Source organism: Psittacula echo, assembly GCF_963264785.1.
Source record: "Psittacula echo genome assembly, chromosome: 5".
NCBI classification, from domain to species: domain Eukaryota; kingdom Metazoa; phylum Chordata; class Aves; order Psittaciformes; family Psittacidae; genus Psittacula; species Psittacula echo.
The window spans coordinates 74490418-74513986 of record NC_137739.1 but is presented as its reverse complement, the minus strand read 5'-3'; the positions used below and the strand labels follow the sequence as shown (position 1 = coordinate 74513986).

General features: G+C 43.7%; 1 protein-coding gene across 1 annotated transcript in view; it reads right to left on the bottom strand.

The window, feature by feature from the left end:
- Window positions 1–4589: 4589 nt before the first annotated feature.
- Window positions 4590–23569, bottom strand: part of LOC308222235 (deubiquitinase DESI2-like) — a gene marked incomplete at both ends in the record, with an annotated part of 53469 nt that continues 34489 nt past the window's right edge. Inside the window, 4 exons of the mRNA XM_080620003.1 lie at window positions 4590–4832; window positions 21082–21223; window positions 21618–21711; window positions 22965–23037. Coding sequence (XP_080476129.1) covers window positions 4590–4832; window positions 21082–21223; window positions 21618–21711; window positions 22965–23037 — 552 coding nt within the window. The remainder of the gene's footprint in view (window positions 4833–21081; window positions 21224–21617; window positions 21712–22964; window positions 23038–23569) is intronic.

The following is a 23569-nucleotide window of genomic DNA, read 5'->3' as shown; positions in this document are numbered from 1 at the left end:
CGGCCGCGCCTCCTTCCTGGTGCCAGCGCATTCCCTGCGGTGCTCGCCAGCAGAGGGACCCCCAAGGCCATCGTACGGCCCCTCCGAAGGCTCGGATCTCGCTCCTCCGCACAGGCCCTCGGGCTCACTTCAGTGCTTCCGGAGGGCCGTGGGTCTGCCGTCGCACGGCCCCTCCGCCGCGGCAGCGCGCCCGGGAGGCCAGCTTCCGATAGCTGCGCTGCCGGCTGCGCGCACCACGGCGGGTCGAGAGCGGGAGTCGGTTTGGGCAGAGCCGGGCTGCGTTTTCCTTCAGTGTTATCCCTTATCCCAGCCACAACGGCCACCAAAACACCTTTATAGCCTTCCCAAAACAAAGCTGGCTACAACACTAGTGAACAATCTGTGTCTGGGATTTACAGCCGGTAGTCGTTCATTCCTGCTAGTAATTAAAAGTGCAGTGCCATCCACTCGCACACCCCTCAGCGGCAGCCACATGCACAGCGGTGGAGCGCTGGCATGCTAGAGGTAAGGGCAAATATTCTCCAGGCATGGGCTGCGATGTTTTCACGTATTACTGTAGCGAAAGGCTCTGCCACTTTCACGTAGCCTGTTGCAATAGCTGGGAGAAGAAGTGCTTTTAAATACTGCCTGAGTCACTACAGCCTTTGCACAACCCAGATCATTGTCTGATGGGGAGCGCAGCACGGACAAAGTGGAACGGAGCACCAGCTGCCTCAAGATAGTGATTTAAAACCATTTGAAAACGAAACACTGATGATAACTTGCTTTAGTTTTCTCCATTAATCACATTGAAGAATTGGTGGAGGTACTTTACTTTAAGCCACCACTTACATACAAACTAAAATGAGAAGAATATAATAAGGATAAGCTAACATTATTGCAATCCAGTGGCCACTAACCTGTTCTGAGAGCCTCTCCAGGGCAGAGACAAATAAGCAGAACTGAAGGATAAAGAAGCAGAAAATGACTGCTTTTTGAGTTTGTCAGTAGCACGAAGGCAACATGGGTCTGAATTCCAGTAACACAAACTCTCAGCTGGGAGCATTGAGAGCAAGAGAATAGGTCTGTGTCCATCCCTGTGCTATGCTGAAACTAGAATGACCTCACCACAAAGCACAGGCTCGTTGCTGGGGAACCTGTGCACCCAGGGCCTCTGAAAATGCCCCTTTTAAAACTTTGAGAGATATGCACCTCAAATCGCAGACTCTGGAAGAGGAGACCAAGAATAATGGCCTGAAATTGAGAGTTGCTATTATAGAAAGAAGTGGTGAATGCTCCAACCCTGGCAGTGTTCAAGGCCAGGTTGGACAGAGCCTTGGATGATATGGTCTAGCATGAGGTGTCCCTGCCCATGGCAGGGGGGTTGGAACTGGATGATCTTAAGGTCCTTTCCAACCCTAACTGTTCTATGATTCTATACAGATGTGCTCAGAAGAGAGGTTCTCACTTCTCTCTTAACCCACAGCTGCTGATGCCCATGTACAGAGTTGGTGCCCTCTCATTGTAACTTTTGAAACAGCACCAAAAGTCCTGCCAGTAAGACAAAGGGTTAAGAGTTTGTGCCAGTGCCATGGGGTGTTCTTGTTAATGCTCATAAACTACTCTTTTGTTTTCATTGATAACTGTTGGTATCTAAAATTTTACCATCATGTTATACTCAAAAACAGCAAGAGAAAGCAAACGTGTAACTAAATACAAATATGATGTAATCACGTAACAACAATAATTTTGTGATAATTGGAAGTGTAAGAAAAGTGCTTAAAACAAACATGCTGTGCCAGAGATGAACGGTAAGTTAGGCTTTTAAAATGTCTTCATGTTTAATAATCTAAAATGCTGTTAAATTACAGAGGTAAAGCTATCATCAATATGTATTTTATTTCCACAGTGTCCCTTTGTTCTTGTCATTGTTGGTTGGTCACTTTGAAGAGGGAGGAGTGGGGAGAAATGCTTTTGAAGTTTGGAATATATTCTGGTTTTGATTTACAACAGAGGTTTGATGCCTCCTTGATGTGACCCCTACTACCATAAACAGACAAACATAACAGTAGATGAACAAACATCTGGGGTGTATGACATTGCCAGCTTGCCCCAAGTGTTCTTCCCAATACTTCAAGCACATATTCATGTCCCTAAGGAAGCTGAATATAGCTTTCTTGTCCAGGTTACCGTACAGTGAGTTAAGCATTTTTTACTTTGTGAAATACTGTGAGAAGGTTTTCCATGTGAAACATGCCCCTGGAGCCCCAGTTCTCTCCTAGATGTATACATGGTGCTTTATCTAGAGCTCAGGGTGAGGGCTGGCTGGCTTTTGTCACATCAGGAACTGGGTGTTTCTGATTGCAGTTTCCCTGGCCTAGACGAAAAACCTCTTTTCTCCAGGGAAGTACCTAAAAGGAGATGTTAAAATTCACTGCACTTAATGTGCTGCTGGCTATTGGCAGGCACCCTGGGAACTTCAGACAAATGAAGCCTGCACTGCTGGTTTAGGCAGCAATGACAATGACTTCAGGGAATAGAGAGTGCAACAGTACCTTGTGTAATGTGGTTTCCAGGCAGCAGAATGGAGAACAGGGTGGAAATCTTATTAAATATCCCTGGACAAGCCAGGGTAATTAAGCTTGGTGCTGGACTGGATACCAGGAGCTGCAGAATTGCTCACAATTCAGTATTGGCTGTGAATAACCAAGGTTAATAAAGAACATGACTTTAGTTCAGTACAGAACTTGCAGCAATTTGTTCAGAGGATGAAAATGAGAGGCATATTGTCAAGGTTTTGTTGCCCAAACATGCATCACTTCAGGAGGCAGTGAAGTAAGGCCATCCTGTGAGTTATATTTCCATCCATGCATCTCTCCACAGCCCTCTGCTTCAGTAAGAGTTGAACATGCAACAATCATTAAGCACTTTCTGTGCAGGCATGATGTACATCGTAGCAAGACCTTCAGCACTGAAAGCACACACTTCTGTATACCTGAGCTAAAGAAACAGCTGGTTGGACTTAGCATGCTATTGCGACCAATAAAAGGAAAAAACCACCCATTTTAAGGGCTTGCAGTTCTTTCTTGGTGGAGGATGGAAGCCCTGACTTGGTAGTAGCTGTTGGAAACAGCATTTCTAAGATGGCAACCCCCTTTCAACACTGTGCCTGTTCCTTTTTCATCCTCCTTTGTGTAGCCAAAATGAGTTGCAAGGGGGAGGAGGGGGCCTGGATTTCCTCTTTGATTCTCTCATCCATCTTGTGACTTGAACTCCTAGTGAGGTAACCGAGTGGAAGAGTTGGGGTACTTGTCCTTTCCTCCTCCTCTGCTTTCTCATCAGCTGTCAGAGTGAGCATAAATATATGCAAGGACCAGATTCTTGTCAAGAGCCAGCCTGGAGAGGCCAGTGAGGAAGCTGTGCCCATTTTCCATGCCACTGAAATAGTGCACACATGGAAAGCACCATGGTGCCCCATGCATTGGAAGGGTCATCCATGCTTTCCAGATGTGCCCTTAAGTTTCCTCCTCCCCCTCCAAAAAGGGAGGAGAAGGAAACAGTTGACATTCTTTGGGTTCACTGCTTTTATTTTACCTTCTTGGGCTGGCTCGAAAATAGACTGGGGAAGGGTGGCTCTGAGCCAAGTTTTAGGTCTGTGAGTGCAGGAAGGAAAGCTGAAGGAAGTACCTTCCCAACAGATACTCTTTCCCCCTCTGGCCCAAAGACAGCCAGCATATGTCAGCTTGAAGAGAGATTCCCCAGGGAATTTGAGGGGAAATTCTGCCTAGAATTAGGGGAAATGAGAGGGGTTTGTGCCAGAAAGCACCAACATGGTCAAAAGTCATCTCTGCAAATATTTAGTAGCTGCCTCTAAGCACTAGCCCCATCCTCTTTTTGAACCCAAAGAAAAGCCATGGTAACACATTCATTTTCTAGGTTCTTCGTTATTATTTCAAGAGCAGGACAGTCATTCGAGCTCTTAAATTTGAGTACTGAAAACTGGTGGTTGTAGAACAGCAGCACCTTTCATTTGTCCTTCACATGAGTTAGAAACCTGATAATTACAAAAGGGATGGGGCTGAGTGGAGCTTGTTGCTGGTCTGAGAGATGAGCAGGTTGAGTTCTGGCTCTGCTTCCTTCACTGGGTGTGAGCAGGAGATTTGTCATAGGGGAATGGCAAGCCCAGCCAAAATAGGGAGGAGGCTGCCGGGCTCACATGGGTGAAGAAAGAGATAAAAAGATAAAACCATTCCAGTGAAGGAACATCACAGTATGATGCCCCCTTGCCCATATGCATGCCTTTATGCCCAAGAGAGCCAGCAGTTCTCTGTGGATCAAGGAGCGTGATCAAGGAACCCTGGGAGGAGAATCCAGTTTAGTTGCCATGCTCCTCAGTTCAGCGCTGGGGTTCACAGTCATTTCGCTAAGCAACTGTAGTGGAAGCCCTTGGAAAAGGGACTGAAGCTTCACCTCCATAATAGAAAGGGTCTTCCCACTCCTGTGCTGTCCGTTGAAGAAGAGAAGAGAGAAACCAAGGTGTGAAAAAGGGTGTGAGAAAGAAATAGTACAAGAGAAAGGAGGGTGTTATTTGAGGGCATACGGGGCACAGTTTAGACCCGGGTATGTCTACAGGTTCTCGATGTGCCTGAGGCTGAGGGGGCTGTGGAGGTGGAGGGGGACTCCTCATCCGTTGTGTCCCCCTGCTCCTCCTTATGGAGGCCGAGGCTGATGTGGCTCTGCAGAGCTGCTGGGGTCAGCCACTCCTTGGGGAGGCAGCTCTGGAGGAAGGGGATGCACGAGCTGAAGTAGGCCAGGCGGTTCACCCAGCGAGGGATCTCTTTCCCACATAGTATCTGTGGAGCAAACCAAAAACGAGCATGGTTAATAGTACCACAACATGTACATAGTGGCAGTGCCATCCCCATCTGCACAAGTAGCTCAGCAGGGTGAATTCCCTGTTGCTCAGAAGAGAGCTATTTGAAACACAGGGAGCACCTTCTGCAGTCAGAAACAGCTGCACATCTTCAAGTGGCTACATAACTGCTTGAAAGCAGACAAAGAACCCTCATAGACATAACCCTTGTCAGCATCATAGCAGAGAACAGGGAAGACATTCATGGTCCTCAAAGGCTTTGGCCATTCTGTTTTCCAGGCAGTCCTTGGGTAAATGGACAGGCCTGCTGGTGCTTCTCAACCAAGACCTCCTTATATGGTATTTCCTAAATGTGGGAAAGAAAGCAGCAAACAAAAATATTAGGTTCTCACTAAGCCCGTATTTCATTGTAGATTCTTATGGCACGCTTGGATTAAGCTCTGCTAGCACAGATGCTGTTTTCCAAGGTCATATCATATACAGCACAATGAAGCAACCTTGCTGTGTACAGCAGACCCTTTCTTCTGTAGCATTTGACCACACATACATTCAGGTGCCAGATTTTAACGGGTGTATCTGGCTTAGGTTGCATAAGGAAAGTTTCCGGTTTACCATTTCCCTTACCAGACACAGAAAAGGCATGTGTACCTGATCAACTGGAGTGCTTCAAGAGCTTGTCTTTAGTAAATATAAGGTTGGTGTGGCCCCACAACAGCATACTAGAACCTGAAGACTGTGGCAGGTACAGTAGTCATAGTACCCAAATTCTCCTTCCCTCCCAGCGCTGTCTCCCATGGAGCAAGACAGGAAGAAACTCCTCCCCACAGACCTTGTCTCACAATTTATGTGAATTAGTGGTTCCAGGGTTGTCCATACTGAACCTTCTGCCAATACTAAATTCCTCTGCTCTTCCTCCTACCCTCTTCCCATCTAAAACTACACTTAATTTAATACTAATTACTGCAAAAACTAAGAGGGTGTTTGTCTGTAATCCAGTAAGGAGATTATTTGGCGAGATGTCTGTTGCTGACAAGGGAAATGCAGTACTTAAGAGTTTTGAGAGATTTTCAGGGAGCATGTCTGAAAAAGTTGCTAGAGGATGGGCTGTGCTGCATTATAGCTCTAATAGCTGATGACCAGCTGCTACTTCATATGTGTTTCCTGGGCAGAGCAATCTAAGCCTCATTCCAAAAGTCATCTTGAGGATAGTGGAATTAGCTTGCTCCAAGAGTGTGGAGTTTCCAATGAGGTATAGAGAAGGCAGCAGATCTGTGACTGTGCTAATTTCACTACGGAACTCACTTTATTTTGACATGCATTGTTTAAAAATCAATGTGTGAAATTGAAGATATTATCATTAGGTATCAGAGAATGAGCTGAGCCATTTAACTGCTAGAATTACTTGCAAGCATAGACTGTTCTTTACCTAATACACCCCAAGGACTTTCATTTCAGTTCTTACCAGTGCTGCATTCTATTTAACCTCAGATACAGCGTTATGAATCTGTATTTTCTAAATTTTTAATGTGGGGACAACTACTTTATTAGCAATTCTTTATCTCCATCCAGATCCCTGGTTTCCATTGCTAGAGCTATTGCCTGAGCTTATAAACAGATGACCTCTCCAGCTGCATTTAAGACTCATTCATAGAAAATTTGCTGATCCATTTGATTTTGTCACCAGACATATCTGACCATTTTCACAAGAATACTGCTGGATTTTTTAAATTGTATTCAGTATATTCTACTCAAACACTGAACCTGGACCAAAACCAAAATGTGCAGCACAATTGCCTCTAGATTTTGTAGCAGTTCTCTTTCTTCCTCTCCAGGAATTTAGGCAACATATTGACCCAGTTTGGGCTCCTTGTGGTGTATGTGTGCATGCAAGTTGAGTTCTCAAGCAGTCTTAAGTCTCAATAAAGACTTCCCCTTCAATATTAATAGAAAAACAAAACCAGGGTATGATTCTTCAGAAAATTAGCTGAAACAACATATAAGAACAAGGTAAGACTGTTTGAAATGGAAATACCATTTTTGAGAGTTGGCTTTATTTTCTAAGCAGATCCCCTAGCAACTGAAATAGCACTTCCCAATGTGCAAGCAGTGCTGAGATGTATGCCTTTTGTATATGGGAGCTTCTTCACCCAGAATGAATCAGCGAGGCAAGACAGAGCCAGAAAAAGAACAGAGATGAGTGGGCATCAGGTCATCAATCAGCAAAAAGCAGTTTGTGGAGCTTAAGGATAATGATGAAGTCAAAGTGGTTTCCCTATCCTCAGTCATGCTTGTCCTCGCCTCTTGTCAGTGAAGGCTTGTTACTATTCCACAGTAAAACACAATGCTCAACAGGAGCAAAAGGGCAAGGTTGGGGAATGCTGCTAATGCTACAGCCTGCTCCTGTGGTTTTCATTCCTTACCGTGAAGCATATTGTGCTGGAGCATCCAGCAGTACTTAGCTAATGAAGAAACATTAAATAAACCTGACTGCAATGGGACTAACCTAACTGAATTTAAATAAAACAGCACAAGCAAGATGAAGTGGATGTTTTCCAATTGTGTATGCAGCCACAGAAAAATCTACCTACTGCAGCTCATTAGGGCAATTCTCAACTCAAAACCACACGCTGGAATGATAAGATCCCAGAACCCTGTTACCACCCGTTGCTTCCACCAACAGAACTCTTTCTTAGATGTTTTTAGAGTTTAGGATTTTGCAGGATTTTTTTCTTCCTTGCCCAAGTGGGGTTTCTCTTTTGAAGGGAGTAAATTTCTCTGTGATGGGTCATGTACTTGTTCTGTCAAGGTTAATAAACTGTTATGGATCAGAAATGCTGGTCCTGACCATCATACCAAATTTTCCTGCTACCATCCCTTCAGGAAACTTGACATATCTGTAGTGGAGCCTGAGTTTGACATTGGACAAGAAAGTAGCTGAGGCTTTTGATATGTAACTGACCAGAGAGGAACTTTGAAGGAACGAACAGTCACAGAAGAGCTAAGCCTATACAGGGTACAAGCCTGAGATATAAGCTCAGTGGCTAGTTACGGTTTATCTGAGGCATAAGAGTGGGATGGGAAACCCTTTGGAGTACATACTGGCAGCAATGCCTGGAACACCTCAGCCCATGTAGGGCTTCCCTAACCTTTGCAAACCTCTTGTGAAAAGTGCCCAGCTATCATCGCTGAGCATAGCACTTCACCTTTTTCTCACTGTCAGGTCCCTGAAGGTATGAGTTATTCTCAACTCACAGAAGCTGCCAGTGCCTGTCACAGACTGAAATCCAGTACTTGGGATAGCAAGTGCAGCTTCTGATTGCCCACCAAGAAACCAGTCCTCCTTTCAGGCAGAAGCTTCATCAAAGGCTGCGTGTACTTGCAGCTTCCACTGAGCGGCACCTTGTGATAGAAAGCCAAGTCTCCCATAGCTGCAGCTGCTTCTGGGGACTCTGTAAGAACTGCAAATGACCCAGCTGGCATCTGCAGAGTCAAGTGGAAACAGCAGTATAGACATCCATGGCTGAAGCCAAACCTACAGGAGAAATGGGACCTGACAGTTCGGGTGCTATTTCTAGGCAACTGTCAAATCCACACCAGGTTTTAAGCTCATCGAGAAACAAGTAATCTGGGATACAGAAGGATCCTCTGAACATCTTAAGCTGTGTAATTTTGCACTAAACAGTCCCTGGTTAAAATGTACAAACAACTCTGGGAGAGAGGACTGCACCCCATTACTCTTCCCTCCTCTATGTGCCCTAAGAACTAGGTGTCGCTGCTCAGGAAAGCCTTAATGCTTCCCAGTAAAGCTTTACAGTGTGCAGGGGAACAGCCTAGCAGCTGGGAAACAGGTGTTTAAATGGCATCCAGCGATGGAAGCAGCAGTCTCCTGCCTTCTAGAGAACAATGCTATTAATGTGCTGCATTTTCTGAGGGCTTTGGGTCTTTAGGCATATACTAGACAACATCTGAGATAGTCTAACAGGCTGAGCACCTTTCAAAATAAAGTGAAGGGCTGGTTAGTTGTAGATCCTAAAAGAAAGCTCTCAAATGCAATAGGTTCTGTGCTGTGCTGAATGGTGTAATTGGAGCAATTCAGGCTATGCACAAAAGTATAACTCAAGGCACTTAGGTGTTTTTCCTGGGTGAGCCTTCCCAAAGGCACCATGCAGTGCTCCAGTCCATGAAAATGAAGATAAGCAGAGGCAACATTACATTCCTCAAACAATACATGCTAATTCAATTCTTATCTTCAAACTGTGGCTTGAAGAGTTCAGCACTGAACATCTGCTGAACCACCCACTGCCACTTCCACTTAGCCTTGCTAGAAATATGGTGGTATCCACATGGGGCATGCATCCATTTGAGCTGCTCTACAGTATTCCCCTTGGAGTGTCTTAGAGAATTCAAAGGGCTTTTTTTAGTGCCTGAGGAGTCTAACACATACCCCAGAGCCTTTAGATCTAAGGGGAATCTTTACAGTGTTCACAAAAGCTGGCTCCTATAAGGCCTAGACATTATAGGATAGATGGTGCTTATCAGAATCTCAGAATAAAGCTATTAGATACAAACCAGCGCATCTGCTCAGGCAAAGCTTGCAGGCTGTGCTAGGGCAGCCAAAGATCCTATGCAGAAAGAGAAACGTGGCAATGCAATGAAATACGTATTTAGACACATCTGGAATAAACCATTAACCCAGTGCACAGGGACATCTTTTTTTGCCACCTTGCATAAACTAAAGTGCTAGCATAACTAAAGGAGTTTGAGCACATCAACAAGGAACATACTTCTAGCTCTGCATTCCTGATAGGCTGCTGCACATGGTGCATATACTGAAAAGAGCATTGCTGAAAAAGAATGGATGTACAGCCTTCATAACACACCTAGCACAACACGTGGTGCTAGGATCGGTTGCTTGAAACAGGTTTATTGTAGAAATCATCATTTTTACACAGTAACTATAGGGAATATAACTAGCCTGTGGGAAACAAGAGAATAGATGAGGTGGCACTAGGCCATGAAGCTGCATGCAGTGCACATTTAGCAGAGCCAGAAACAGCCTGCATCTTGCAGAGGAAAGGGTACAGCTGAGAAACTGTAGATGAGGATGAATGAGCTCAGTGAGACTGGTTTTTAGCAGGTAGCAACCTGAGTCAAAGGCAAGAAGGGAAAAACCTTTTAAATGAATTTAAGCAACTGTCTAAAATGTCCCCATTCTCCTATGCAATTCCTTTTTGTCCCACAGCAGCCACTCCTGTAGGTCCTCTCCAGGGCTGCGTTTCTCTCATATAAAGCAAAAGCATCTGCAATGTCTGCCTGAGTCTAGCCAGGAGTTTCATCAGGAGATGAAAAAGGAGCACATTGAAAGGAGGGACTGATACCCAGAGTCTTACTTACCCCTTATGATGCTAGCTGGGACATGTCAGTCACCTCTGTGGTCCTGTGGTGGAAGGACAGAGTTGCCTCTATGCAGGACTTTGCATGCAGAGGGATGCTAAGAACAAATGCAGTGGGGTCTCTGGGAGTTTGACCCAGCTCTAAGTCAAATGAGACAGCTTGCCTCAGAACTCACAGCACTGTTCCAGCTTCACTGGCCAGGCCACAGTGGAGAGACATGGTGGCTGCAAATGTAACATCTTGATGAACAACTTTCAGAGCTGAATTCTGAGGGGCATTGCTGATTAGTTATGTACCAACACTGGAGCATGGCAATACCCCCTTTGAGAATGAAGGTCCTCATAACTAGCACTTATAAGTGCAGCCAGTAGCTGCAGGGTAACAAGGTAGGCAGCAAGTGGCCTTATAACAGATGACCATTTTGGGAATTCAAAGTATAATTAAGTCTGGGCTTGTTTGCATTTAAAATAATGAATCTCCCACCAAATGAATGAACTGCAATTAATTTGCGTTATCATGATCTCATGAAGAGGAACTACCTTCTATCAGGTGCTGTTTTGAGACCGTTGGCTGAGAGCAGCTGTTGCCTAATAGGGTCTTCTTTTCAAGTGTTATGAAATGCTGAACATGACCAGGCCAACCCACATCAAGAGCATCTTTTTTTTTTTCCTGTATAGCTAGCCAAGAAAATCCTGTGTTTCAGTCTCAAGCCTTGTTTACTACCATTAGGAAGCAGCAGGTTACCACAGATGGACATAAAATCAGAAGAGAGAATACAAGAACTCATAGGAACAGGGAAAGACCTTTTGTCTGTCAGTATTGGCAGGACTCCTAAACAAAAGCTTCCAGTCTCATGGGTCTATCAACACACTTAAACTCCTGACACTTTATCAACAGGCACTGGTGAAAAGGACAGGGATTTTCCTTGCTGTCTTCATCTGTGGAAAGGTTGCATCTGTTCTCAGCCATTTGCACATACAAAGGCTCAAAGGTCCCATGATAGTCTGTCTAGAGATGAATTCCCCAGATAATGTGAACCAACTTAGCTCCAAGGTATTATGCTTATTTATAACAGATAAGGAAACTGGGGTTTTGGTTTGGTAAGACAGATGCAGAAATCAGATAAAATAGATGGTTAATCTTTTTGGCTAGATAGATCACATTAATGGGAAAACCTAAAATAAGTGCAGAGGCACATGTGGCAAAATCAACCCTTTCTGGAAAATAATTGAAATTATATGCAAAGAACTTGCCATTTAGAAGCGGTTGATTTTGGTATAAATTACTTGCCATCTCCTACTATTCCCCTGCACAAGTGGGTAGATAAGGGAAAGAAAATGGACTGAGAGCTGGAAGGAGCTTTTAAGAGTTATCCCACTAATCATTTTTGTTGAGCTAGAGGACTCATTCAGAATAGCAAAGCTAGAAAGTTTAACAATGGAAAAAGTTTACACTTCTGTAGCAGCCTTCATTTTAAGTACTTACCAAATACTTCATAGATTTCAACTCACATACAAACTACATCTAGAAATATCATTTAACATTGGTTCTCTGCATTGACAGAGAAGCCACATCTGGAACGCAATGTAGCAGTTTATTAACTGCATGCAGTCAAAATTGTGCATACATGCAGAAACAAGACCAAAAAATTACATCCATCTGAAACCATGAGGATAAATTTATGGGTGCAGGATGTCTTTATTAATAAGCTTCTTCTAAACGTACATGGCAGTTAAAAAGCAGAAAACAAACACAGCCTGTTCCCCATAGAGCTAACAACATTCAAATGCTGCTGTAATGAAGCAAGTCATTCCATCAGCTTCAGTGAGAAGTGGCTTAGGTGCCAGGACATAAAGCTTTCCTAATGTTCTTTCATGTCCTGTGGTTGGTTGTTGGCTTGTTTCTTCGTTTCCTTCTCTCCCCTCGGTCTGCTGGGAGCGTTGTGCCCCCTGCCATTAGCGGAATCGCATGTAGGCTTTTATGCAACAAAACACCTATATCCTCCTCCACAACAGAAGAAACTGAAAAGCAATTGTTGGCTAAGGAAAACATGAGTATTACTTGTCTACTTAGGATCTGCTGAAGACTCATTTATTATAAAGCAAAAGCTTTTGCGCTTTTGACTGTGACTCAAATGCCACCTGACGCTCCTTTCTCTGGTGTTTAATCCTTTCTCTCTGATAGCTTTCAGGCTAAGGAGAGCTTCCTAGTTTTTAATAATATTTTTTATGAGAACTCGCATATGCCTGGGGATGGACCCAAAAAGCTTTAGGCTTGAATTATTCACTGTCAGAAAAAAATGCCCTCATTTTTTTTGGTCCTCGATTCAGCAAACCTGCCTTTTTCGGAGAATTTGCTGAAAGTCAAGCTCCTCTATGGAAAGTAGGATTCTGATGTAAGCTTGTTACATGCTGTCAGCTTTGCCTTGGCTTGTGAAAGGATGGGTAAATAGCCAGAGAAAAGAATATGTGCTGACTACTGTCTCCTGTCACTTCAACACAGCTCCACACCCTCTATCAGTAGAGTAAGATCCCTCTGTTTACCAGAGCTTCAGCCATGTTAACAAAGGACAACCAAGACAGCTACACTATCAGGGAAGTATACATCAGACATAGCTCTAAAGCCAATCACAGAGATATTTTATGCTGCTATTGAGTCGCGAGATGTATGTATTTCATTCTATCATACTGATATGCAATGACAAAGCCCCTCTCTGCTGCTATCAATAGGACAGATCTTTACCAATAATACAAAGAAAAAGGGAGAGAAGCCCTAGCATCCAGCCTAGAGGTGATCTGCATGCAAGCAAGATCATTGAGAGATCATCCGCTGCCTCCCAAGGAGATTCAGATTGTGCAACTTCACCAAGCATTTCCATCCCATCTGGCATGCAGGTTTAATATCACTGTGGTATCAGCATCAATAGTGGGTATGCTAGGTGCCTGCTTCAGCCCTCTGTAACCGTCAGGTTGCAGGATTCACTGTGCAGGCTCCATCTGTTAATCTTCAAGGTAATTCCTATCGGAGACCATCCTTCTAGGCTGATTTGAGAGAGTCCTGCTGACTTCCGGAGACTGAAAGCTATTTACCACCCAAGTTGAGCACTGAAATCCTGCAGCTCTGAGACTCTGGCTGCAAAGCATTCAATTGTGATAGGGCACATAATCGCTACCCTGTAGGAGCCAGCTTCATCTAGGATGCTAACAGATTTTCCAAGGCTGATCTAAGCCACCTCAGATGCTTAGGAGGCTCTTTCCTGTGTCAACAAAGAATGAGCCAAGCTCACCTCGTTAACCTCCAGCTGCATTTTCCAAGGCTCTTCAGCCCAAGAGTAAGACTCCCAGTTCCCCAAAATATTTTTCTGTCTCTGGAAACTTCTGCAAATTCTACAACTTCAAAACGAGCTTCTAAAACCACAAGCACACAAATTCTGATTTAGGCCTCTCTCTTCTCCTGCTGAAATGTGTTATTTCCCTGTTTATGTAAATAATTAAAGTAGGACAGTTCCCACAGGAGAGGCTGAGTGTCTCCCTGCCCCAGAACATCTTGTGGCTGATATTCAGGAGAACTTTTCATGGAATCACAGAATGGTTTGCATTGGAAGGGCCCTTAAAGCTCACTCAGTTCCAACCCCCTGCCATGGGCAGGGACACTTTTCACTAGACCAGGTTGTTCCAAGCCCCATCCAACCTGTCACTGAGCACTTCCAGGGATGGGGCAGCCACAGCTTCTCTGAGCAACCTGTGCCAGTGCCTCACCACCCTCTCAGGGAAGAATTTCTCACTTAGATCTAATCTAAATCTACTCTCTGTCAGCTTAAAACCATTCCCCCCTTGTCCTGTCACTACAGGCCCTTGTAAAAAATTTGCTGAAATATAGGATAAAAGGTAAATAAATCTTTAGTCCAGCTTGCTCTCCCACACCTCAGGAAGCTTCTCTCTATCCAGGAAGCTCTCAGTTAGTTACAAGTGGGTATGTCTCACTACCTAGAAGTTCTGTTTGAACCTACAAATTGTTCTAGCAAAAGTTTTAATAAAGCTATCACATCCCTCTAAAAGGCTCTGCTTTTGATTACTTGGTTTACTCCAAAAGTCCTAGTTCAACTCAAATAATTAGTTAAAATTTTAGCCGTTTGTCCAGATGGCATCTCTGAGCATTCTCCCCTGAATCTAATCCTTTGGATCAAGAAATCCTGAGCAATAAGGAAACAGATTCTCTAATATTTAAAGGAATAAAGGGATGGGAAGGATCAGTGGGTGCAAAAGGAGGCTGGATAATAAGTTACCAATCTGTTTTCCTGAATGGTTTTTAATTCCTCAAATCCAAATGACCTTAAAGAGCCTTCTGAAGAATGGTCACATGGATGTGAACTATACATACTAACTTCACAATTGGTTATAGTCTTCAATAAATTTCTCTATTTTGAGAATAGCAGGGAAACTGCTACAAAATATACAGGGTTTTGATATTTTCTGGTCCTTAAGATAAATTACATATATAAATCAGAAAGAAATCACTCCTTGTCGAGAAGAGGGAGAAAAGACATAAACGAATAAGATCTTCTGTCACTGCTGTTCTCAGGTGAAGTTCCAATATAAACAATTTTTAAGGTAAATCAAATCAATACCTCTCAGTTAATTTCCTAATTATGAAGATTAACTTCATATCTTATCAAAAAGGCCTGTAAGATCCACTGATTTTGTTACTGTTCCACGACCAGTATGGAACAGTATGGAACACTACTGGGGAATAAAAGAGACTATATTCCCTGGTGCTAAGAAGCCACACTTCTTCATTAATTATATGTCGTATGTCCTATAGCAAAATGCTGAAGAGTTTCCTTAAATAGGGATCATTCCAGTTGCATGACAGTAATCACACTGTTGAAAGGAGGAATGGTTTCCTTGAGTCATTCCACTTGTCTTCCAGTTCTGGTGCTGATTCAAAACTGTTTTCTCCCTTCCTGTTGTGGTTTGCCCTTTTCTGAGACATGCTGTAGCAACTGTCATCACTCTGGTAAGAACAGAACTCCATAGCTTATTTTAGGAACTTCAGAAGCACAGAAAATTGCTGGTGGGAAGTCAAATGAGTCATCTTCTGTTTGTGAATGGGCTAAGTAGCAAAAGCTTTTTCGACGTCTTTAAGCTGCAGTGATATGGTGTGATCCTTATATGCAACACTGAGACATATCGCCAGACTGGAGAAGAATCTTAAAGCAGAAAACCTTCATCCTCCCTCTGGCCATCTAGTTACTGCTGTCTTCTCTAAAGAAGCTGCCCTCAGGCACTGTACACTCACCATATGGCTACACATCAAGCAGGGCTCCTATTCTTACATGGCCACATTTGAACCCATGGCAGCCAATCTTCCACCTTTACGTGTGTTTGGGGAGCAAGGCAAGTATGCTTGTGCCTTGTCTAGTATCTGACTTCCCCAGTCCAAATCATATTGCAGACTTGCAGGGCAGCGATGAGCCATGCTCTCACACTGAAAAGAATCCTCTGACAGCAATTTCACAATTCCCTGTATCTGCATGCACCTACCCTTATCTATGACCAAAGAATAGTCTTGGTGACAAAGTGACTACATGTATGTCTTTGCACCTCATGGCATACTTCCTTGTGGCCCACTGCTGCAGTGACAAGTGCTCCTGCAAAGCAGTGACATGGTTAAGACCTCAAATCTGCAGGTCTTTGCAGGGGAACTCACAGCCCAGGAATTACTTTGAGTTTGGCTTTTTCCTGAAACCACAGATTGTGTTCTTCTTCCTTTATGTCTGCTTTACAGCAATTTGTAACTTCTGTCATTTTGCTATCTCACGTGTCCTTGTTGTGAAATATCAGGAAATTCAACAAATCACACTGTGGAGAGAACTATTTTAGCCTTTCTTTCTGTTTTGAAAGGTTTTTCTAATGTTCGTCTGCCAAAGTTTAGATATCCTCTTTCATCAGCCAGAACAACTCAAAGAACAAATGTTTTGCAATTCCTTGAAGGGCCATTTGAACGTATTGCTGTAACTATACATGGGGGATTGTCAGGAACATAATGACTTAACAACAGATGATCAAACAGATGGGCTTTTCCCAATATTGACGTGGTCCTAACTGAATTCCCCACACATGCTTAACCTCATCAGAATGATAGAATCTCCCTGCTGTGTGCCAGCAGTATTACCTGCCTGGAGTACCGACATGCAGAAAGGCATGTCATAACCTCAGAACAGGATGGGAAGTTTGGACTCTGGTGCTGATGGCCTGACTGGCTTTTTCTTGTGGAAATTGCAAGCATAAGTCTCTCCAAAATGATTACCCATCCTCCTGGACAGTATCTGTATTTATGTAAACACACACAGAGAGTGCGGTATTGATACTACTTGATTTTGGGCACTATCTACACAGGCAAACTGAAAGGAAAAAGTTTCTTGCAGCAAGTCTCTAATCCCAGCTTGATGAACCTTGGCATTTTAACCCACAAACAATTTAAGTGGTTTATAAATATAGGAACCATGGGACCATGTTGCAGGAGTCAGAGTGGTTAAGGCAATCCTAACCAGATTTTCTCTGCTCAGATCAAGCTCCCCTCACTTCCCCACACTGATGCAGATGGTGAAGGGAGACCACAAAGGGGTATTAAGTGGCGTGTGTACTAACCTTAAATTGAAGCTGGGCAAATGCCTGGGAGTGCCTCCAGTTTCTTTCTCACGACTATCAACTAGGAAATCCTGTTCTGCTTTACATCAGAACTTCCTTCAAAACTAACTAAAATAGCGTGCAGGATTTACTAGGCAGAGGCTTATGCTCTGTGGTAGTTCTTCACTTCTTAAATAACCCAAAGCTCCCTGATGAAGAATTTCTCAGGAAATCCACAAGAAGAGACTACAGATCATGCAGCATGTTCACTGAATCACTTACTGAGAAGGCTGCCATGAATTGGCATTGGAGAAGATGAAGTCTGAACTGCTGCTGCTGAAACCAGGGCATTCTCTGTTTTCTTCCCACAGGAGCTGCTTTGTGAGTAGACCCAGCTAAGCCTCTTTGATCCAGTAGCTGCTTGTTAGAAGTCCGTAGGGAACTGGCAAAGCAGGGAGAGATCTAAGTCTTGAGCAAGTATGAATATGCTTGGCAATCTGCGGGTAGGGAGTAACGAAAATTCAGAGCTAAGTGCCATTGAGGAAGTAACAAAACCCCTTGCAGCTTACAGGTGAAGATGGGCAGGAGGATCAGAGGACTCAGAAGAGATGCATGGCATTGTAGGGAGATGCTCAGTGCCACAGCATTATGCAATTAAGCTGCAATCGCACTGCAAAAAGGAGTTTTTCCAGAGGTATATAGCAGGTCAAAGGCATACCCATTGGTTAAGTGGAGCTTACCTGCCTGTGCTGGATAGATAGTCCAGGGATTTTTCAAGAGGCATGGCCAAATGCAGAGTCACGAATATAGGCCTGGACATGCCCCTAACCATCAGAAGTCAGCCTTTTAAAAGTAACAGTTATGAATCATTATAGAAAGACCTGAGGCATCACTGTATGAAACAGGAATTTGAGAGAAAAATCATTCATAAACAGATGTAGATGGACAATTTCTGAATGGATGTTCTGTTTGGTGAGAAAATTCTGGTAAAGACAGGAAAACAAAATTCGGAAAATAAAGCATGACTCCTGTGGCTTCAGCAACCCTTCTGTGGATGGGGACCCTCACTTACAGGTCCTGGCAGTTGGACATGCGGCCATTGTCTCACAGTGTGACCCCAAGAAAGCTGATCTGGGAGGGACAGCCAGCCTTATACCTCCTTCCCATTCCCCCTGCAGAATCATGACCTCAGCCAGCAGGACACAAGGCTGCATCTGCCCTCAGTCGCTACAACCAGATGGTATTCTCCCAACCCATGGCCCAGCCACTGGGGCAACATCTGTAGGGATACTAATTTGCAAGCCCACAGCCAGATGAAGGAATTATGGTGGCCAAACACAGCTACCACATGGCCATAGAGCCAAATTTCAGGGCCTGCCAGACAGATTTGTGTAAACACGTTAACTCATACATTGCCACATGTTTATAAAGCTCTAGCTCTGGTTTTGCATGCTGATACAGAGCAAGACAAGCCATAAGCCAGCTAACTAACCTTGGCAGATAAGAAACCTGTCACCAAAAGATTTCAGAGCCCTTTCTGAAGGAAGGAGATAACCCAGCATACAAGTGGGATACTTTGTCACAGAGCAGGGATGTGACTTGCCTGGCATTACACAGGAAACTCAGAACAACCATCTCCTGAACTCACCACAGTTGCTTATGCCCATGAGCACAAAAAGCCTAAAGGACTGTAGGAAGCAGAGCTGGTCATTCCCTTTCATGCTAAAAATTAGCCTCCACCCTGCCCCTCTCTGCGGTGAAAGGGCTTTGCGCTACCCATAGCATCATCTTTCAGTTGGGCTACAGCAACAGAAAGACTGCGAATTTACACTCATTTAAAATCCCTGGATGCTTTTTGTGTGGCTGAAGTTAGATCCTAGTTACAGTGAGCAATTTTATTCTGTTGAACAAAACTTCTACATCTTTTAATTCTTTGAATACATTTTTCAGTTTCCTGTCTCTCACTGCCACATAATGCAGCTATGCATAAATAGATGCTAATTATTATTATTATTGCTGCTTCACAGATGAAAAGCCTGAAGGAAAGGGCAATACAAACACTAAACAGACTCATCACAGAATTCTTTTTAGGGTACAAATATCAGTTTTGCTTTCTGCCTTCTATGGTAACACATATATACACAGTCTTGAGAGCCACTCATCATGTAGCCAGCACATTCTGCGTGCTATAGGGCTGCACCTCATAGCTGTATATGGTAGGGCTTGGAGCTTCCTTTTTGGTTTAGTTTTAATGGAAATTACAGCAAGAAAAAAATAAAAAAGACACTAAATCTGTAAAGCTAAGCAAGTATTCAAATGTTGAATAGAAACTTTCATTGCTTTCAGGTTCTGTCTCAACAGATTTCAGGCAGTCTCTCCTCAAAGAGGTCAGAAGTATCCCGAGATAAGCTGTGCTTCCTCTCACTCAGCTCCAAAATGCAGTGATTAACAAATCATTCTCTTTACCAGAAGTGATGGAGACATTTGTCTTAAGGCAGCCACATGCATTCCTCATGTTGCTGACTGAGGAACGTTGAATGGCTGGGACTTTTGTTTAGTGTCTTAAGACCAGCTATTTCTTTAAGAATGTCAGCTCCCATTTTCTGTATCTTGATGCTAGAGACCATCGAGGGCCTTCTGCCCCTGGGCCTGAAGAGCACCTGCTCTGGGTTTGCATTTGTAATACTTTCAAGAGGGGCAATAAACACAGGTATAAGTGAAGAGCAACAACCAAAAACATTCTGCTTGCCTATGAAGGGTTTATCTAAACTGATCAAAATTCTGAGTAAATTCTGCTCCTGGGAGAACTAGCCATTTAGGCTTTTGTTTTATTATCTGGACAGGTTAAAAGGCAGTGGATGAGCACACAGAATCCACCAAGAAAGCTCTTGCAGCAAACTTAAACCTAAACTTCACTGCTGTTGAGATGTTCACTGAAGGCATATTGAAAGCAAAATTTAAAATACCTTAGCAGTTTATTATCAAGATCTGTTATTTGACTTGTGTTTGGAAGGCTGGACAAGGAAGGGGCACTGAAGGGTTCACTGATACATAGCAGCAGAATCAAGGAAGGATGACTTTGAGCTTATGGCTTGGACATGAGAGAAAAATTTACATATCAAAGTCTGTAATAAGCAATGACCTTTTTTCACTGCTGCAGGAAAGCGGGGGGAAGGGAGGAGTTAGCTTTTGCTAATAATCGCACAGCTTTCTCCTGGATTTCCTTCATAATTTTTAAAGATCCCATTTTCTGTCATAGTAATTTGATTACCTAACACCAAAACAGTAGCGTGGCTAACATTGATTTGATCACTGTACCACTTCAAACTTCATCATACAATTCCTTCCTGCTTACTTCTATTTGCTAACATTACTTTTATTTGCTAACATTTACAAGAAAGAACTCATTTTCTTTTTCTCTAATTAGCAAGGATGAAACTAATCGAAAACAAGTTCTCCCAAGAGTCTAAGCAAGTCCCTTGTAAGTGAATTCCTGGTTCTTGGATTCACTAGGAATTGTCTTACAAAATCATACAATATCTTTTCTACAGAATCTCATCTCACTCAGGATCCATGATGGGCCTGTTTGGGGATGAACAGACACTTGCGGCAAAAGAGGTTTTTGGCATAGGGCCCTTGTCCCATAGTATGAAGAGAGGTGAGAGGCATATAATGAATGAGGATGAGGGCTCTAGAAAGAGAAATGGAAGTTTCACTATTAAAGCCGTTGAACTCAATTGTGAAGAATTATCTTCTCTCCTTGTGTTTGCCGTAAACACCTACTGGAAAGCACAGAAACAGTTTTTGTGGAAGGTCACTTCTATTTTGTGCTTTTCTTGTCCTTTTCTGGAACTAGGTCAAGATCCTCAATTCAGATTTACACAAGTGCTGAATATTCACACCTTAATTGAAACACACTTTGAACATCTCATGTGGGGGGTAAGGAGGAAGGCAGCTTCCCCCAGAAATAATCAGCTATTTGGGAATTGAAAATCAATTATCCTGAATTAGCAGATAGTTGGGATAAATTTATGTTTCTCTGTGCATCAGTTCTCTCTGAAAAGAAACTCCTGATTTACCACAGAGTGTAGATCAAACATGTGGTAAACCTGCAGCAGGCTGTGCTGACCCAGTTCCCTTTATATGAGCGCTACTACAGATCTAAAGCAGCAAAATACACAATGGCAACAAAATAACTGTGCCCACCTCGGCCAGAGCAGCAGAGAAGTGATTACAGTTCTTGTGCATCAGGTGGTATGCATTTCCCTTGTACTCCTTGCCCAGCTCTTCCATAATCTTATCCACATCCTCTTCTGTGAAGTCTGTGGTGCCCAAGGCAATGGATTCTCTAGTTAAAAACAAAACACGCAACAGGAAACATGGGAAGATACATGGGCAGTTCTTTGACCCACAGCCCCACAGCCTGAGCACCTTGAAGTAGGCATCAGTGCAGCATCCTATCAGACTCCTCTAGCAGCTGCTCTGTCCATTGTGACAGAGCAGCAATAAACACAGGAGATAACTTCTGGTACTCTGTACAGTATCCATAAATAGGTGATACTCATTTTATCCACCTCCAAAATCTCTGCAGGGCTGCCTTTACACCAGGAGCACGTGAAGGATGCAGTGACAGTGCTTGTGAGGAGAGAGAAAGGGAGACCCAGAGGACAGGACTTTCCCTGCTCCCCCTACACCAATGGCTACTGGGGGGCAGAGAGGAAGATGTAGAAAAGGGCCCTTACTTGAACTTAAAGGTCTCGCCAAGTTCTACCGCACTGCCAGGTGTGATCTCAAAAATCCCACTGAAAGGGTAGGGATGCCCTCCATAGGCAAACTCTGACAAGGAAAGAAACAGACTGTGAGTAATTGAATGAACGCAATGTCAGGAAAAAGTCTATGGCAGCTGTCTGCACAGCTCAGCATCAGCACCAGGGGCTGGGCTATTGCCAAAATCGGTTCCAGCCAGACTCTGAAAGGCATTTTCTCTGTCTAATTACCTATCAGCCTGAGGATGCCCTCACAGCCACCCTCCATGCTAACACTACTGCTTTTCCACAGTGCCAGGAGAGCTCTCAGACTCTGTGCCCATCCAGGTGGCTTCCTCTCCGTGGGAAGTTCTGGGGTGGAGGCATCTAGATAAACTATGAGAAGCTGTCAGGTGGTGGTATTGAGCTGGAAGAAGTCCTCTCTAGAGTAGGGAGAAAACAAATCTTCTTCCAGAGGGATTTACAAGCAGTGAGTGGGAATTCTTTGCAGAAAGCCAAGCTGATTGCACTCAGCATGCAGGTCAAGCCACAGGGTCCTTCCATGTCATACAGGCAATCTTGCATAGCCTGTGAAAGGTGCTGTGCTCAAAATGGAACATAGCACCCCAGGGATTTTGTCTACTGCATAGCACTGGCTAAAAATACCATGAGTAGCCTGGCTCAATCCCATTTAATGCTGAAGAAGGAAAGAGAAAGTCTGTGATGCTGATCTGTCCTTCACTGCTCTACAGATGTTTTCCCAGATCCCTTGACTGCACTTTTTGCAATGAGTGCTCTATCACCTTCAACCCCATCCAGACCATTTCAAAAGCCTTACAAGACAATTTCTTTTCCTTGTAACTCTGCTGTTTTCAAAGAACAGTTTCCAAAATTTCCAGGCCATGGGCATTCATAAAGAATTACTGCAAAACAAATATACCCTACCAGGAAATTAGCACAAGCACACATATCCATGTCTCAAGACCACCACTGGTCCACTTCTCTTCCTCCTCCCCTGTTTCTCCCATTCTCTCTTCCCCTCCTTCACTGCAGAACAGCTTTCTAACATTGCTTGACCCTTCCTATCTGCCATCCTGCTACATACCTGCACAAGCTATAGAGGCTGCAATTACATGGCAGAAATATGAAGGGCTACATGGCTCATGACAGAACTGCTCAAGTTCCTGCTGGATTCCACAATGGACTCTAAAAAGAGAACTGGTCAAGCTGTTCATTCCTCAAAACATTCCTTGCCCAAAGCTGTAAGTTTGGGGTGCTTTCCATAGCAGGCTAACTACAGTTGTCACCATGTTCTGCAGGTAGTGGAAATGAAATACTTCATACCTCTGCCGTAGATCTCGATGCCAGAGTGAAAGACACCAATCCCCAAGGTGGAGGTGTATTCATTTATCCAGTACTACAGCAAGAGAAAAGCCACATTTGGAAGCATTAGTACAGAAGAAACACATAGTGTTGGTCTAAGGTATATCCCCCATCTCCCGTCCTCAGAGCAACTTCTCTTAAGGAGAAGAGTGATTTTGAAATTAACTTGAGACAAACAAATTAAGACTCCTTATAGGCCAGCAGAAGTGGACACTGTGCTTATACAGCTGGCTGGGATTAGGTCTCCAAAAAATGCTCATCTAGTCCTTTCCATGTATTCCAGACATTAACCTGTATTAGGACATAACTGGACCTCAGCACCATTTAGTAATTATCTTGGTAACTACAAAAAAAAAAAAAAAAAAAGAACCTCAGAGCATGTTAACATTTTGCTCAGAGGCACCATATACTATCAAGAGACAAGAGCTTGCTGCTCCCAAATTAGGTCCAAGGTGACCACAACTCCACCCAAGTCAAATTTTCCAGAGGAGCTGTTAAATGACTTCATTGTTCTGGTCAGAGTCCAGCACCTCCCCATTACATTAAGAGAAGAATAATATAGCAGT